Raw genomic sequence first — 18,557 nt, forward strand, 5'->3', positions numbered from 1 at the left:
GCCGCTGTTGCTGTGCGAGGTGTTCAGCACTGTAGTGTAGAGAATAGCGCACTTATCTTTGCGAACAAGGCGTTCGAATATGTTCCTACATGGTTAATTTTTATAGCGTGAGTACTCATTAAACAGCTAACTGTGCTGACCGTCTTAGTTAGTTTAACTAACACTGTGTATGAAGCACTTTTTCCATTGTGCAGCTTTTGATAGTTTGGTGTATTTCCCTGCTTATTTAAAAGAAGACGAATAGTTAGTGTGGCTGAAGTGAATACTTGATTAGCAGCGTGGGATTTCTGCTGCCATCTGCGAGCATGGCTGCTCTGCGGAGCGCATTGATGACGATGTCAAGTCGAGGAGCAACAGGTTCGTTAACTCTAAACTAAACTTTTATCATTAATGTGAATATATTACCCGTTAAGCAAATAGTAAAATTTAATTGAAATCTGAAATGCAATGCGAATATCCTAAAATTTGCATTGCCCTAGTTACTCCCTTGCGATGGACGCTTTAAAGTTCGCACTTGGAGAGAGTAATATGAACAATATAATACATTTTTTTGTAAGCTATGAGTTAAATAAGGAATGTAATCGTATCGTATAAAAAGCTTAGGGGGAATTACAGTTAGAATTTTAAGTTAACCAGAAGAGAAATTCCTGGCACTTCGTTAATACCAACCTATCTAGTGATCATATTGGCAACCCACATTAAGGTGAAGCTAACAACCTAGAAAATTCAGTATTATTTAAATTATTTCTTCTAACAGTAATTTGCTGTCATTGCTTGAGAGAATATAAGCAGACTACAGAGGCGAGCGGTTTATCTAGTTCACTACCACGAATTGACGCGGAGTTAATATTTGTTCTAAAATTGTTGAAATATATCTAAATATGACTTACTAGCGCCTTATATAACGTTGTAATGATCTGTTAATTACGCTAACAAGCAGAACTATGTTCGCCTAAAAATCGGTTAGTGCCCCATGCTTTTTGCTCTCTTACTGCGATTCAGCCATACAATGAGTCACTTGGATTCTGCAAAAGAACACGTCTTCAAAATACCAATGCTGCCATCCTTTGTCATAATAAGACGTGCGTTTCCAATCAGATTTCACCAAAGCTCTTGCATGTTGCTTTCTTACAACGTGAGAGTACCAGCTCAGCCGATGTAACGCACACGTGTTAATGATAGGTATGTCATGCCTGTACTTCTAGGCAGACGTGTCCTGGTACGAACTCATTTCTTGTCTAACGTAATTCGTTTTTTCTCAGCAGATCCAAACCAACATAAATTACGATGAACAAGCACACGAATACTAGCAAATCTATATTTAAAGGGTGCCCTATATTTCGAAGACATTTGTCTGTATGATTTCATAAAGTAGAAGTTTTTCCTCTTTGTAAATCTTGATATCCGAAACTTTCAAGTAATAAAGCTCTTATTTTGCTGACTAATTCGATAATATCATTGAATTTTATTAGCCTTTCGACCTGGTTCTGCCGATGGAATCCGTCGGAGCGTTCAGGCCGATTTTACCAACAGGGTGTCAACGTGCCTTGGTCATCGCTGTATTCATAGAGCGGTAACGAGACTCCAGCCTACAAAGGTACCGATGACGGATGAGGAGCGAAAGCTTCTTGAAAAGCTTGGGGAGCCAGATCACGAAACACGAGGTTATCTCAACGAACTCTACGATGAGTTCGACGTGGGCGCAGAAAAACGCAAAGAACAGAGACAACAGCGAAAGCAAAAGAAAGATCATTCAAAAGACAAGGTCAATTTCCTAGACTAACAGGCGAGAATGCTTGACTAAGACAATTAGCAAAAATTTCTTCATTATTAGGAAAAATTAGCTTTTTCGAGAACAAATTTAGATAAGTCATGCTAAAGCGTAAATCAAGGTCGCATATAATTGTTCAATATACATACTATAAACCTCAAATTAGTCTGCTGAGGAAATGCTTCCAGCATATTTAAAACAAATAAAACATATGTTAATTTCCGAAATACTGTCTAGCATGTGTGTCCAATTGGGTTTTCTACCTCCTATTTGTTCTTGGGAAGAACGCCACACTAATACCTACATATTTTGTGTGTTATGTACGATCTTCAGCAAAGTGATGAGGACACTGCGCCTAAATCATTCGTGGCTCCAGCTCATATAGCAGAAAAGCGAGAACTGTCAACGATGAGCTTTATTCGCTCTCTGCACACTTCACGTATACTTAAAGACAGAGCACCAAGTATAGGATCGTCCGATGGTAACAGTAAAAGTTCTTCGGACATTGGGGCCGAAAACGATTCGGAAGTCTCAGACAATCACGTCACTATGAAGCCCTCAATAAAGGTGCATAAACAAAGGCTTACGGATGAGACGGAAATCATCTGGGATCATCAAGAGAAACTGGATGCACAGCATACCTATAATGACTACTATCCAGAACAGCAGAAGGTTGATCTTTTGAGAGGTACTCGTAAAGGGATCACAATGCTTCCTTGTTTTATGAAATATCTCCAAAATTTATTATGAATTGATGTTGTCTATGCGATCTACGAAAGTCTCCAAATGAATTTAGCGTTTTGCTTATAGGATAGAACAGAAAAGGTAGGTAATTCATATGCTCTTTTACAACGAACTTCTTTATAGAATAACACACGGTGGAGAGAAGCGCAAAGAAGGGTGTACACATAATTTATAAAACAAAAATAGTTAAGACATTGGGTTGGTGTACTTCTTAAGATTAAATAAATTTCCTCAAGTATTAAATATACAACGTTCCGTTATCCTAAAAATCCTGCACTTGTGCAAAGCTTATTGTTTCACCATGAATGATTGCCTTATTCTACAAAATCCCATTTAGTAATTTCGCTAATAACAGTAATTTCGCTTTGTGTATGTTGTTGTGTATCTGTGTTAAATGACAATTTCAATAAAAATTCTCTTCTTGCCTTACCTAGTAAAATCCAGTGAAGGCTAAAGGGACATAATGCACTTCTGGCAGCATATCTAGACAGGTTCAATAATCTAGAGTTTGCGCAACACTCCTCTGTAAATACATATAAATAAATATACTAATCCGTATACAAGCGTTATATATAACACTTGATAGGATGCCATTTATATTTATATAATAAAACAGTTTCTCATTAATACAATGAGTATGGTCTTACCTAACTGCTCGTTATATTTACTTCTTGTTTTTTTAAGTAGGAATTAAACTACCACGCGGTGAAACTGGCGTCTTCGATATTGATGATTTGGTAAGCGTTCTTCGCGAGGAGCGGCTACTGGACGTAGTGGTTATTAAGATTCCCCCGAATCTTCCTTACGCTGATTATCTCGTGATTTGCTCAGCTATATCCGTTAGACAGGCAAAGGCCATTACGCAATACCTCAGAAAAATGGTAAGACATCACAGAAATGTATAACATAATGTACACGAGGAGGTTTTAAAACACATCTAAGTCCAAAGAAAGTATAGATACTAACGACTGCGGAAAGTCAAAACCGATTATGTTCGCTTTTACAACAATGTCCGGCTAATTTCCATAGCTTGTTAATGGCAACTTTTTACGCATTGTGTATTTGCTATTGACTAGTTCAAACGTAAAAAGCGGGCGGATGATGCTGCTCTAAAGATCGAAGGGATGGACTCTGATGACTGGAAGGTACTCGATATGGGAAATATTGTTTTGCACATCTTTGATCAGCAAACGCGAGAAAAGTATGATCTTGAGACGCTATGGACCGTTGGTAAGTACTATCTGTGTGTCCCTATAAATCACCGAAATCTTGGATTACCCTCCGAGATGCCTTTCATTCCTCTCTTTTTGTGATTCGACGAAAAATTCAGGTGTCCAAGTTCGAATTTGGATCCTCATTTATAAAACAAAAATCGACACCTACAACAGTGTGAAGTGCACCGAATGATAATTTAAAAGATCTATGATATCCGTGCGAATGTATGAGTTTTAAATATTCAAATCATATTGTTCGTTTGCCATACTAGTGTGCTCGTTTAGCAAAGACAATTACCGACAAAAAAATTCTTGAAACTAATGACATCTCAGGCAGTCTCGAGATAGTCCTTGTTGCAGTTTCAACAATATCCTATCTATCTTTAAAGGGAATTTCAACCGCGAGCTTACAAACGTATGTTTTAAATTGCATGCGTGAAGCCGTATAATGAAAGCTTAAGCGCCACTGAATCTCAGCACAAAAACGAATCTTACTTTAGCTTATGTTTAACATCGTTTTTGTAATCCAGTTTTTAGAGTAGTACGCATTAAATGCATGCACCAATAGTGAAGAATATATGGGTTAGCAGCAGACGTACCGCCTCATGCATTTCTATTCCTTTTCCTTGGGTAAAATTCTGTCTTCAGGTGCCGATATGGACGATCTAGTACGGGATAATGGCGAACAAGAAGATGTTGACACACTTGAGAAGCACATGAGTTTTGTTCGAAGCCTTATCCCGCAACATGCGACTACATCTACAGACTCGCCATAAACTCATGTTTTGATCAGAACGTCGTCGCAGCTCATACACGAGACAGCTGCGCTAGTGTCCCTGTTCGATGTTGTTATTCTCAGCTATCCATTTGAATGAAAATTAAATGTTCGCTGAAAGGCTAGCAAAGAACAAGAAGTACTGTTATTATAAATGAGGATATGGGGAAATAAATGAAAGAGAAAGAGTCAAAATGTGGAGTGTGTGCTCTATCGAGGATAATAAAATCAAATATTTGAACAAAGTGCAGCTGTAACTTAAGCCATAATTAAAGTGTTTTTACTTAGAAAACTACTACCTCATATGTAGTTAGCCTTACTGTGTGCTGCTTTATCTGAGAAAAGTGAAGTAGTGAACCTTGTCTAGCATATTTTATAGAAAAAAGGATGCGATTATAATCTATTTGTGCATTAAATCGTCATTGTGAAGTAAACGGTGAACTTTAATTTTCTATTTTAACTTATCCAGGTTTTGTTTCTATGAGTTTTTATCGTAATGGTATTACAACGACTTAAAGAGCGTGTTCTGAGATATGTCGACCATTCTGGCGTTAGCATATAGAATTCGTTTAGATCTAGCACATAAAGGTTTTAGCAAAAACAGGTATTTTTCATCAAAAATGAGCAAAAAATGTCTGGTTAGCCGTCCTTCATCGTTCTCCGATTATCGGTTATCTGATTGAAAGTAGTCTTTAGATCGTACGATTTGCATTAAGTTCATAGACGTTTGAGGAGTTTTTCCATCAAGCCAACTTGATCAATATAAACCGGTTTCACTTGAGTACACTATGATAATAAACGATAATAAATAATTAGAGATTATCTATTATCGTTTTATATCTCAGTCATTATACATACTGCATATAACGTAATAGTACGCGTAATAATAACCACTGTTTATTGGTTAATTTGATATCTAATATGTACGCTATACACACAACGCCGATCCGAGTGACAACTATGTAGGAGAAGCCGATACCCAGCGATTGCCTGATACGATGGTCAGCGGAATAACAATAGAAAAAGCATAGCTTCGATCGTACTAAAAAATATTCATGCATTGCTTGCCATTAAGATGTCGCTGAAGTTAAGCACTGCTTAAACGCGAGAAATTTAGCTTGATTATTTCATTCATTCTATTATATCAATATTTATTGAATTGTAACTTTCAAACGAATATTTACTGAGTTATAGATTGAACCATGAATAAAAGATTAAAGTCTTTCCAGAGCGAGATATAGACACCTCTCATTTATTGCAGAAAATTGACTGCAAATAGTTTTTTCAACGTTACCTAATTATTGCTAATACAAAGGCTGCCCCCAGGATGAAAAGTGAAGCTGAATCCTTAGCCGGCAACTACAATCCTTAGACCGCACGATCAAAAATCCCTGCTTTGCGCGATCTTCAGGCTTAGATATCTACATTCTATCTTCTAATATCAATGCTAATGATATGCATCGTCTGTGTATGTTTATTGGTAAGGTTTTTATTGACTTCTGGGGGGTTTTGGGGTGCTTCCTTGAAAAACTGTAGGGGATGTAAGACGAAATATTTAGGTATAGCAGAGGTTCAAATTGATTTCAGAAAAAATAGAAAAACGAACAGTCAAAAATGGGTCTATGCAAGGTATCTTGTTGCACAGTATATATAAGTACCTTTGAGTAACAACACTTTACGTGTTCCTCTACCTAAAATTGTTATATTCAGTCGTATTTCTAGCTCTCGCATTTCTTACTGAGAATTCCTCTTAGATCTTTTCGTTAAACTGTTCCTCGCATTAAAGTCAACCTGTTTATTATAGACTGTTATATGGAAGCCTTCAAAAGACAAAACACTGTTTAGGAAGCTAAATCCAAAAAAATCATTCCAATGTCGAGAAGAAACACCGATGGTGCTTCTTTCCGACATTAGATAATACACTACCCTTTGTATATGCATTAGGAAAGGTTAATTGTGAATTCAATAAGTTTTATTATTCAGTTTTCAAATAGATCACAAAAGAATTCCTAAAATGGAGGAAGTCCTATTGTTTATGCTTCAAACGACGACCTTTTTCTTTGACTTGGTATCCTCCAAACGCCAACGGGGTTACTGAAATGCTTTAGTAAGCCTTAGATGTGACGCATTGCGACACATCCTTTTTCTCGATGATATAAAAAATAAGAGTGGAGTAAAAATCTCCACTAATTTACAGCAAGTGAAGACTGCCGCAATGGAAAATTCATAATCTAATATTGCCAGATGTCAAACGATGTTATATAGGTCAGAGTTTTTCATGTATAAATAAACGATTAAACCTGAACTTGAAGAATCGGGCATCCAAGGCAGTTAACCACTGTGCTCATTAAAGTAGTCGAGCTACTCCGAATGTCTCGTCCGAATAGTATTGAGCTGCACAGAATCAGCCAGCAGCGAAGCCCAAAGCCTGTTCTGAATACCTGAACCCCGAGTGAATTTTCGGAGATTTCCGATATCTCTACAAAGTCGTGCCACTCTTCGGAATCGTCAGCGGATGTTTCCCAACATACTAACCAATGTAGTAGACTATTCATGTCTGTTTGAGCACGCAATCCGTGGTCATTAATTAAGCCTAATCTTTTAAGGATGAGGGAGAAATCTTTTTACGAAATTTCCCTCGACTCTTTAAGGTATCTGGTTGCGGAATCTTTCCGACAGACCTGAAAGCTTTTAAATGGCATAGAAACCGTTTGAAAACACGGTGGGCCTTTGTCAAATTTAGCAAGATATCAAACTATTTTTGGCATCTTGCTAAATTCATGGGTTAAACAGATATGCCGTAATATTTTACAACGATAACTCGTCGCGGCATTTTCTTGATTGGTACTTCCGTAATAGAAGCATTAAGTCTGACACAGATTGTGATATGCCTAATGCTAGAAGATGCTCTAGTGGACAGATACTAAATAACTTAATTTTTAAGACGAAGCTACAAATTTTAATCAATTCCTCCTGTGTCTTGTGGTTCTTGTTTGTGAATACATGCTAAACCATGGTGTACTGCACTTTGTGTGATTACTGTTACGTATATTTTTTTTGTATAACATTCATTGGTAGTTTCGGAGAAATTTCGCAAATTCTTTTACATGAAAGCTTTTCACTTTCATTTTTAGTTCCGAGGATGTTTTATTTTTCCGTCCTACGTTACGCCAGCCCTCTGTTCTCTAGGCACCACGTACCTCAGCCTGTATGCTGTGACTGCTAGTCATCTTTTGCCATCATGCTTTTACAAGTGATTTTCATGGTATCACTGTTGTGAAAGTTTCAGCATCAGCAGTAGTATCACGTATCGAAGTTCCACGGTTCCACTGAAAATAATGTTTTTTACGTAGCTTTTATATCCCTTAAAGGATTTGACACCTGTAACAGTTCTAGAACACCCTATATAGAACATGAAGCTTTTTTACACGTACGAAAAACGAGCATTAAATTAAATACCCCAACGTCACCACTTGCTAGTCGGTAAATAGTACCGACATGCAAGATATCGACTCGCCATAATAAAAATAAGTTCAGACGTGAAGTAAACACTGTTTGACACTGCATAAGCCAAACTGTGGAACTTAATTTTTCGTTGTACTGGCACGATTGTCCAATCTATAGTGATTTCGACAGGAAAAAGTATTAATTAATTCTCCGTCAACACCAGACAAAAAGGAGCGGAATATATCTGCAAGGTCGACGATCATCTCGATAACACTGTGGCATCCATAACGAGCGAGGTCCAGCCTTGACCCCGACAATTTGTTGAAGTTGTCAAGAAATTCTTTACCACAAACCCCACGTGGATAGTGTGCCATCAATTCAACAAGATAGACTTGAAAATTGTTTCGGACGGCTCGTCGATGCCTCATGAGATCACTGTCGAATTTTGCCCTTCAGCTGAAGATATTCGTAGAGCGGGCAAACTCACTTCAGCTTTACACCAGAAGGTTACGTAAGGAATTAGATGAGATGCTATTCAAATCGATATGTGGATTAACAACAACGGACATAAGCTAGGCCAGTTTCATTACTCTAATGCAGTTTTTTTGCACACAACGTATGATTGATAATTCGAGAATGTTTCTACATTTTTAAATCGAGCAGACATGATTCAATGTGGTTCGTCATATTGCTTGCATTTTGTAGTTGCATGTTATTGAGGCCAACGAACATACATACCTAACAGAGTCGAATTGAAAATAATAATCGTAAGAACACCTAAAAGTAATTTACGTAGCAATGAATAAGTTGCATTGCAGATACCTGTCTTGGCGCCTATCTGGTCCTTCCAGACCAGTTGGGTCCTGAGGTTCCGGTCGAGTTATTACGTACGCGAACTCAGAGAATACAGTTACCCGTTTCATTTCATTTGAAATTGAAGTGATAATTCATATAGCGACTGAAGAACTTTTTAGCATTTAAACAGCCCAAACAATCGCAAAGCAGTGGGTCTTTATGCCAAATGGCGTACGCTCTCGGCATAACCTGTAGATAGAGTTGCGGATGCATTGGCAAGACTTAACATAGTAAGCAAAGATCTAATATTTTAAAATGTCACCAATATTTTCATCTCTGCTCATGGACGAATGGCCGTTCAAAACGCCAATACAATTATGTCTATCTCAAGCTGGTTTATGAATTAACCCTTCCAACTTTCATAATACTCCCCCAGTGACCTTCATGATACTTTCAAATTGTTGAGGTTTGACGTTATTTAATCTAGTGCTAGACTTTTAAGGGCTTATCGCTGACAAGCTAACCAAATATTAATTGAACTCGAAATTTACTACCAGCAGGTGCGAAAAATAAAATACGCAACAAATCGAACTTGCGCTAATGGTCGTCCACAGATACATCAAGATACAGTAGAGGGTAGTAGGCTGATGTCACACCAAGAACGGCTGATTGAATTGTCTCAACTTCTGCTGACTTATGTATGCAGTACCCAGTTTTTGCAGTTTCTACTTCATTTGTTTCTCGTCCTGCCGCAACGGTACGAGATATAGAATCCAACGAGACTGTTTCTAGCATCTCCATATCAGATAATGGACGCTGCTGTCTAGGGACTTCAGCGAAATGACCCTGAATACAGCACTATACTAATCCAGTCTCCACTTGGTAATTCCGCTATGACGAAAACTCCTACCACAAAGACAAGAAAATAATTCCAGAACGAATATATTTATTGGCCTTCCCGGCAGACGATCTGTGTTCTGTATATGCATGTAAATGAAAGATACGATACCCTTTTCAACGAGTTGCAAATATGTATGCGATAACTGACGACAACGAGACTTTTTATCCCCCCGAACTCTTACGACTGTTGGGTAAGATCCGCATTTATGCTAGAATATGGCAAATCGAAGTCAGAGTTTTCTCAGCTGATTGTGAAGTGGTTTTGAAAAGTCTCACCAAGTGGCTTGTGTTTTTTATGTAAATGAATTACCTCAAAGCAGTCGGTCATAATCCGAGATTTTTTTGGGCATCGTACCTCAAATATACAAGCTAAGAAGAAACTAACTAAACTATACCATATTTAGAAAAATGGCTTTTTTGGTTGCTGTCGAATCTACCGGATGGAAACACATAGTCAAGCCTGCAAAGGCAGCGACTCGATCGCCCGCATCATTAGGTTCGTTGTACACGAAAACTGGGATTCATAATATTGTCTGATATGAAGACAACAGTTATGTATATCTAACTTTTTTTGGAAAATAACTTACTTTAATCCCGCTAGCCATTTGTGGCTATTGTTTTCTGCCGCTTCTCAAAACCTTTCATTCGCTGAATGCGCAATGTTAATATAATATTGTAGAAAAACTCCAATGTTCGATTATTATTCCTCTCAGGGACTTATCTCAATCATTTTGTTTCTTTCTAGGTAGATGTTAATTCAAGGTTGCATTTTAAAGTCTATCTTAGCTGACAGTGCATTCGAATATAGACTGAATGTGGTATTGAAATATTTTTTAAGGCGAGAAGTTGTTAGAATTACCCAAATGTGGAGATTGTTAGACTCCGTAGTCCCTAATAATTAAAAAAGCCGTAAAATACTAAATTACTCGAATCGGCATGGATCGAACGGCGCGTTAACGTCACGACGTCACATCTCTTTTACGCTCCATTATTACACACAATAAAGGCGCAGTTCTAAAGGAGTCGGCAGCTTTTCCTCTCCTGCCCTTGGCTTTTCTGGCCTTGTCCTGCCTGGCGTATTGAAGATACTCGTTAGTGGTCGCTCTTCTCGGTCTTATTTCCTTTCCCAAATTGTTGACGCGGTGAATGCGATGCACGTAGCTAGGGGCACACATACAGAATGTTTATCTGAACGAGCGATGCGAGAGTAACGGCTGCAGAGAGTTGTCTTCAATTGCTTCTCCTTTGATGCACGCCCCTCGAACACACTTCACCACAGAGAAAAGGTATGCGACCACTTCTACTATGGATGATAGCGGCAAGGCACCTGCTTTCGTTGATGTCGGCATATCCTCGCTAGCTGTATTAGCGAGTAACGCACTACTACGATTGCATGGCAATCTGTCAGCGCCAACTAAGGCTTGCTAACTTTATATATTTGTGTGTTTCCTCCTGAGAAATTTCAAATGTGGATTTACGTTACACTGTCCATCTTGCAACGAACAATCTACACCAATCAACGTCTCGAATACATTGAACAATAAAGAGAATAGGGACATTAACAAATTGTTGTAGTTAGACAAAACGACGCAATACAGTATAACTACAACCTCACATTTTTGTACGGCTAGCGAGCGTGCATTGGTAGCAGAAATGCTCACCTGCTTCGTAGTATTCTACTTTTTATGTTTCTTATTCATTCGGGTGAGGCCAACGTCGTTGCGCTTAGAAGGGGCCTTGGCCAACAAGAGGGAATGAGGATTCCTACCAGTACACCTAGACAGGGTCGTGGTCATGCTCGTTTTCGTTGTTGTAGACGCTGTCTTTTGGCAGGCGGCTTGTTTGGGCAAATCTTGTTATCAATGGCCAGAGGCGCGTCAAGCGTCAATCGGGGGACAGAGGGGCGGTATTCGATCTGTTCGTAGGGTTCGGCCGCACCGCAACCAAGAGATAGCCGTCTTCAGTCTCCGCCAACTAGCATTATACAGTAGTAGAGGTTGCCGTAGTGGGCGCCAGTTCAGCGTATGTCTGTGAACATTTATTTGTATGTCTTTGTGTTTTTATGTACGCGTGTGCGTATTGCGCTTACATACACTCAGACGGACACACGCCAACAGGCATAGGACAATGTGTATGGATGATCTCGCATCTTGACATCGCTTTCTCTCTCCTTCGCTCAGCTAGTGTATGTGCCTGCTGCAATGTGGGTTTATGTATGCTCTCCATTGGAGAACATCGTGCTGTTAGTGTGAAGTACGGTGATGACGATGGCGACTGTGGCGGCAGTTCTGCTGTGGCGATGGCGGTATTATCAGATTACAGCTGTGTGTTCGCCAGAGGTTGCCGCAGGAGGGACAGGAATGACCCAAAGAGGACAAAGTCCGACGGCCCGGGAAGTATTGGAAGGGGAGAGGGTCACAGGGGTACCTCAGGGGTCGCTGGAGCTGCTGGATCCTTTGGGAGGGGCGGGAGTAGGGCAGGGAAACTCCGGGATGCGGAAGGCCGGACGGCTAGGCTGGCAAACGAACGCGCACACGGGGAGCCTCGTTCGTCGTAAGGGAAATAGACATATTTTAAAGTTTGAAATAAATGAGTTTGCCGACGGAACGCGTCCGCTCGTTTCTACTACCCTCTGCCAGACGAAAGCTGCTGGCTACTGCCTGGCCTCTTTTCGCACCCCCCTTTCCCTGCAGACTCCCCCATGTGTTACTACCCGTATATGAGTAGTTCGAAGTGCGTCTCTGTGCGACGGCGTTGGCTTCGTTCCACCGCAGCCAACACCGTCGACAAGCCGCGAAAATTTCGACTGCCAGCGAGAATGAGGTTGCCGCCAATCCCCCTCCTAGCGTTTCCCTGCTTACCACCAAATAGCAGGATGAGAAGGCAAATTTGGTGGTTGCACTGTTTGGCGGAACCAGATACACATATAGATGCTCATAGACAGCAATGTTGATGAAATATGGCGCTGTCGATGGCCAGCTGATGTCACCAACGGTCCTCCGTAGCTTGCCCCAGTCGAAAAGGAGGTCTAAACACGACTTGTCGGTCACACTGTTTGTTTCGTGCACCGTGCGGCCACCTACAAAGTAGTAAAATTATTACACACAAGAAACTTTACTATGCCATATCTTCAGAAATTTTACCCGTATTTTATCTTTTTGAGTTTGTTCAATGTATCAGTGTTCAATAGCTCGAAAGAAGTATTTTACAATTAGCATCGTAATATCTGCACATTACTCTGCGAAATCCCGTAATAATGTCGAGACACACTTGAGGCCTATGAGATTCTTGTCAGATTCAATGCTGTGCTTAGTAATGGTATTACGTCGCAGTATGCATTCTAGTGAAGTCCTTCCATAGTCTTTAACTCTAAATTGTTGCGCCAAATTCAACATTTTCTGCAGGCAAAGAGCAGCAGCTTTAGTTTAGGCTAAACAGTTCCTTATTTTCTAAAAAGCGCTATTTCTGCACCATATAAGTTTCCGCTAACAGACGCACGCTAGACCTCGCGGTCCAGATATGACGAAATTCATATTAGACGTTTTTCGTATTAGCTTATAAGCCAAGACACAATGACTCGGAGTCCCGTATATGAGAGCACAAGGACGTCTATGATAATCTACAGCGGTCCGAATAAACAATCCGATTTTTCTGAGAAGTCAACTTATACTTTAAAGTGATAATTTACGTCACAGAGCTGGGATTAATTTGCGCTGGCCTTTCATATCCTGAGACTTTGCCTTTCAAGTATAAGTCTAAGGATCTCCACCACTAAGTAGAGTGCCTTACCACTAAACCATCATAAGAAGCGGACGTTTACAAGTAAGTGGTGAACTCATGCAAGGATCCGTATTCCGAGATTGTTTGATAGAAGCCAATACTTGAATGTCACGAAGCGTAGGGAAGTTGTTTCCTGTAACAAAAAAAGCTCATATCACTCAACTCATAACGTTGAGCCCAGTAGATAGGGCGTTTGCTCCACCGCAATGTTTCACCTCTTTCCTCAGCTTGCTGCACCCTCAAATCGAGCGCACGGGCGCAATCTCGGATCTAACTGCCCCAATACCAACCGTGGAGTTTGGCAGCAGCTTCGGCCACAGATGCGCCATTCCCTGATGGATGCGTTCATCTCTCGTTACGGCATCAGCGTCAGTACAGGCGTAGCCGGTTTCTGCATTGACAAAAAGTGCCAATATTACTCGACAGACAATACGTTCGCGCTTCAGTTCCGAGCTTACCAACTGCAACGGCCCTGGCTAAACGACGTAGACCCTTCTTCAGCGTCGACCGACTATTTCTGCCTCGCTAAGCATCTACCCCTTCTGCAGCCTAACCCAGAATCACTTCTCCTTAGCTTTCGCAACTAGAAGCTGTTGCTGCAGCTCCTGCCGCTGCTTTTGTATGTTTCGCTATCGAGACCCAGTGCACAGTAGATATACAGCTTGCATTCATTTGGGGCAGGGGAGGAGAGATGGCACTACCTGGTGAGGCTGTGGAACCGAGACCCGTGATTGAGAAACCAGCAGCGCAGTAGGGCAAGAGTGGGGCATGTCATCACGGCTGTCTATCGCATCTGCGCCCGCGGGCAGGAGCGAGGGCGTTCAGACATAACCACAGAGGTTGACGATGGCGTTCGTAGAGACTACGACTACGCAAGGCGCGCTGGATGAGCTAGCGCAAACGACAGCGACGACTAGCGGTAGAATAATAACAGGACATGAGAACAGGGTGCATGAGATAGTTATTGGTGAACAGGCCAACGACTGGCGAGGAATGTCGAGAAGGATCTGATTGTGAATCAGATTTCGACCTATTTGTCCTAGCTCGATTAAGTCCGAAGCGGTATACTTAAAGCGCGACTTCGAGAAGCTAGAGAAGATTATCTAACAGTTATATGGCAGTTGATAACTGCTACAAATAAAAGTGCATGCGCATCTGCCAAGTACCATATCACTTATTTGATATTGTGTTCACTATGTAGCGAGTATTAAACTAGTACAATTTTATGCAGTCCGGTATCAGACAACACGGATGAGCTTACGAAAGGCCTATTATCTGTTGAATCGTCGATACTATTTATACGCCCAATGCATGCTGCTAAATCGTGCGCTTTTACCTGCTCATAGAAATTAATGTGTAAAGGCCAGATTACCCTTGAAGTGAGTAATACGTCTCTTTCATGTATGTTCAGTCTGTGGACATACTTTATATACGACATATATGTTCCGGGTGTTTTTATATTTCGCATAATAATTAGTACAGGACATGTCATGTTCAAACAAAGTTACTTCACAGCTTTGTTCATCATTGAGCTTTAAAGTTGAACGGTTGGTTGTCTTTGATGTGTGTTTATGATCATAACAAATAAGCTTGACCCTATATATTTCTATCCGCTGAGTGTTCGCAGATTTGTCAGTATATATTCGCATGTTGTCCAGGCCGTTCAACGTGTGACATGGCTCGGTGAAACAGGTGCGCGTCGTCGCTGTAGATGCGCATATATATGTGATGCGCAAAATGTATGGCCTACTACATACATATAAGGCACGCTTGACTGGAACGGCGGTAAATAGTTGACTTCGTAGCGTGAAGTTCTGAGTTGTACAGTCGTACCGGGGTCTTCGGCGATGAGTAAGTTGCGCTCTGCGTTATATTTACTTTTGGGGGAGAGGCAGGGCAAGGCGAACGAAGCGAGGTATCGAAGTGCGCGTGTGGCCCATTTTCGTGCGTGGTTGCGGAGCCGCTGCTTCTCAATCGAAGCATCATCGTCTGCTCCTCAGCAGCACAACAAATTGTTTCCCATTTTTCAACGAGCAAATGCCAACTGGCGGCGCGATGGTAAGTAAATGCCGTCGAACGAGGCGCGGGTTTTACTCAGTCGCATCACGCTTCCTGTTCTTTCGAGGTTGCAGCTAGCGATTTTCGAGGACGATTTTGCCAACGGCTTCTGTGTCTGCAGGGGTTAGGGAACCCTTTCAGAGGTGGCAACAGCTCTGCGGTTTACACGCCTGGTTTTCATTCGCCTCCCACGTCCACCCACTCACTCACTTGTCGCCGTCTGGCGTTTGGCCTCGAATCACGAGGCTGGAAAGGAGAAACCATGGGGATTATGCCACCTCCACGATTTGAGAAACGTGCGGGATGCCGAGAGAGAGGCCAACTAGGGAAAGAATTTCCATAAATATGAACCACCTACGCAACCTTGTTCTTTGATCGCAGCTCACCAATTGAAGTTGACTGCTTTTGATGCCGCTGCTGACGCTGTACATTGCGCCAGTGATGCGTCAGTACATATTGCGTAGCGGACGAAGCAAGTGGCATACGAATTCAACGGCGATAATCTATATTCGTCTTTTCACCCCCTGGAATAGGGTAGAAATCAACTTCGTCTAAGTCTATTCATTTTTATAGGGATACATTTATACTTGGTTCATATATATCTATATATAGTTAGTTAAATATATAGTTTGGTATTTGCTATTGAGTTCTGGCTAAACGGATGCCAATAAGCCTGCGCATAGGGGCACGAGCGGGGCAGATATTAGGTAAAAAATTAACTAGAAACGACTAACGTCATTGTCTTTGGTTTCCTGTTGTTGTATTTTGTCTATGAGGTCGAACATTGCATAGTTTGTCTTTACGCTGCAAAAATGATTAGTGAAAACAATTTTACAGTTCTATTGGTCGTTTGTTTAGATTTAGTTGACGAACTAAATATACAAGTAAAAACACTCACGCGGGATCTTTTTTCCAATCCGTGTTACTTCAAATATTAAATATAACAAACAATTTGTTTGTGAGATCCCGGGCTTTCACTGACTACTAAAGGCGTTGATGATGGATCGTTACAAATCCACAATGCATTTATGCCCTTGTTGGGCTTTCGCAAATTTTAATTAAAAATTTAAAATTTAAGGTGGTTGAGCATATAAGGTCTCTGAAAAAGTTTACGCACCTACAACATGTGGTAGTAAGCAAGTTATTTTCTCGTGCATTCCTTTCTTTTGTTTAACTTAATGATTATTATCAAACCTAGTCTTTGGAACCTCTCCAAAGCGAGCGTAGCCCCGTTCGCCATCATATCAATACTTTGAATTTGAAATTAAATGAGAAAGAAGAAATCTATGGCACGGTACGTATTACGATCGCTGTGTTTCGTCGTCACATTGACAATGGTAAAGCTGCTCCAGTTCCTGCTTTGTGTGTTTGGGTTGACTGAGTATTGACATGGCCTTTTGCATTGACAAGAACCCGTTTCATATACAAAGACAAGCTAGTACGCGTGTACCGTATGTTCGCACCTTCCTGGCCGTTTGATATACATGTCTGGGAAGCTAAAGATGTGTGCTAGCTAGATGACTGTACACCAGCTGCTGCAATATATTGCAAATGAGCAATGACGATGTGTTCGGCATCATGTTTACCTACCTGAGCTCCTCATGCTCTGGTTCAGCTCCTCTCGTCACCCCTCATTCGCTGGGGGGCGTGAACGAGGTATGCATTTATACACGGTTTCACGCATTGACACTGGCTGCACGGCCGAACCAGTCTGACTGCTAGCTGCTCATTGCACGGGGGCAGCCGAAGAGCGGGGCGTGCGGCCAAAACTCGTGATACGGCCACCCTGCTTTGAGGCGCTTCGAAAGCGCCCATGTAGGGTTAGATGAATCGTCTATGTATGCACTAGTTGGTTACCGAGCATATGGTACAGTAGTAGCGGCGGTAGCCAATAGCGAAGCACGGAAAAGTACGACGAGGAGCTGGCGAGTGAATTCGTTGCCTAAGCTGAAAAGGCAAGAACCGACGACGGCGATGACGGCGAGGGGCGAAGTCAGCAAAGAAAGAGAGAAGGAGATCATGTAACGGGACGGCAACGCTGCTTTGGCTTTTTTCGTAAACACGTGATGACGTTGCGGTCTACCGTAAGCTGGCCTGCAGGATGAACGAGGGAGATCTCTGCTTTTGCTCTGGCCTAGCGAAATGGACGACGCACAACCGTGTGTGAGAGGTGAGTCGGCAACAGTACTCCTCTAGTACCCCAGACTAAATCGCTGCTGCATAATACGACGTCGCGCTGGAGGGGGACTGAGGGTAAAAAGGGGGCGCGATCGGGAACTAGGAAAGGTTTGGATGCCGTGGGTGCTGTGTGGCAGAGCAGAGAATATGAGCTCCTAGGCGAGAGTCTTTTGGAGCATAACGAGTCAGCAAAGATTGATCGCGTTCTACATTCGGGCCACAAATATTGCTGTCAGCTAGACAAATTACTTTAACTTTCAAAAAAAAGGGAAATACGGGAGCGGAGCGGGTTTTAGCTGCAGGAAAGATTTGGGATAAAATCAATGTGCGAAGTAACTAGCATTTAATTAACTGTTTCCCCGAAGCGAGTGAAACGTTTTTACATGATCGTGTCAGCTAATATGTTATTCAACCTGTAGCCTTCAAGTGTTTATAGTTTGGGCTGAGAGAGTGTCTTGTCTATATGAAACGCGCTGATTAATACAAGCTACGGTAAGGGTAGCCATAGCGTGAAAAGAAATTACTTTAATTATCGATTGATTTTATAGTGTGCATTTGTATACGAACAGGCCACAACATCGTTGAGACCAAATTTGAACCGAAAAGTCTCATCGAAGGTGAGCACATCTAGGTCGAGCTCAACTTATTACAAAAAAAAGTTTTTTTTCTTTAAATTTTATATACTTCCAAGGTTCTGGGCTGCTCTGTTATTATTTTCGACTAATTAAGTTATTAATTTGCTTTGCATCCCACCCACAAGGTCGTAACACTTTACGGTCCTTGACATTCAAATGTGATTATGCGTGCGCAATCCTATTACTATAAGCCGCTGCTCACATTGATGGTATGGCTGCAAGCAAACTGTCTGCAGCGTGTGGAATAATTAAAGCTTGTA

At 41.3% G+C, this 18,557-nt stretch overlaps 2 protein-coding genes across 7 annotated transcripts; one reads left to right on the plus strand and one right to left on the minus strand.

The window, feature by feature from the left end:
- Positions 1–24: 24 nt before the first annotated feature.
- Positions 25–4,778, plus strand: RsfS312 (ribosomal silencing factor RsfS-like protein, 312). Of its 2 annotated transcripts, none has more exons than XM_022834104.2 (6): positions 25–357; positions 1,473–1,765; positions 2,105–2,459; positions 3,200–3,396; positions 3,592–3,745; positions 4,378–4,778. In XM_022834104.2, the coding sequence occupies exons 1-6, from the start codon at positions 306–308 to the stop codon at positions 4,503–4,505; spliced, it is 1,179 nt and encodes a 392-aa protein (XP_022689839.1). In that variant the 5' UTR covers positions 25–305; the 3' UTR covers positions 4,506–4,778. The 2 variants fall into 2 exon arrangements, with proteins under 2 accessions (XP_022689839.1, XP_022689840.1); XM_022834105.2 differs by having other exon boundaries at positions 26–357; positions 3,203–3,396.
- LOC111260979 (uncharacterized) lies at positions 1,550–17,609 on the minus strand. 5 transcript variants are annotated; one of them, XR_002680673.2, is made up of 3 exons: positions 3,184–3,276; positions 2,946–3,038; positions 1,578–1,680 (listed from the first exon to the last, which is right to left on the minus strand). XR_002680673.2 is itself a non-coding variant. In XM_086968526.1 (2 exons), exons 1-2 carry the CDS (start codon positions 17,085–17,087, stop codon positions 12,220–12,222), a joined length of 519 nt encoding a protein of 172 aa, XP_086824652.1. In that variant the 5' UTR covers positions 17,088–17,609; the 3' UTR covers positions 6,455–12,219. The 5 variants fall into 5 exon arrangements, 1 of the variants encoding a protein (XP_086824652.1); XR_002680674.2 differs by having other exon boundaries at positions 3,163–3,255; XR_015311289.1 differs by lacking the exons at positions 2,946–3,038; positions 3,184–3,276 and adding an exon at positions 17,075–17,609 and having other exon boundaries at positions 1,550–1,680.
- Between the last annotated feature and the right edge of the window lie 948 nt (positions 17,610–18,557).

The sequence above is a fragment of the Varroa jacobsoni genome, unplaced genomic scaffold (assembly GCF_002532875.2).
Source record: "Varroa jacobsoni isolate VJ856 unplaced genomic scaffold, vjacob_1.0 scaffold_499, whole genome shotgun sequence".
In the NCBI taxonomy this organism is placed as follows: domain Eukaryota; kingdom Metazoa; phylum Arthropoda; class Arachnida; order Mesostigmata; family Varroidae; genus Varroa; species Varroa jacobsoni.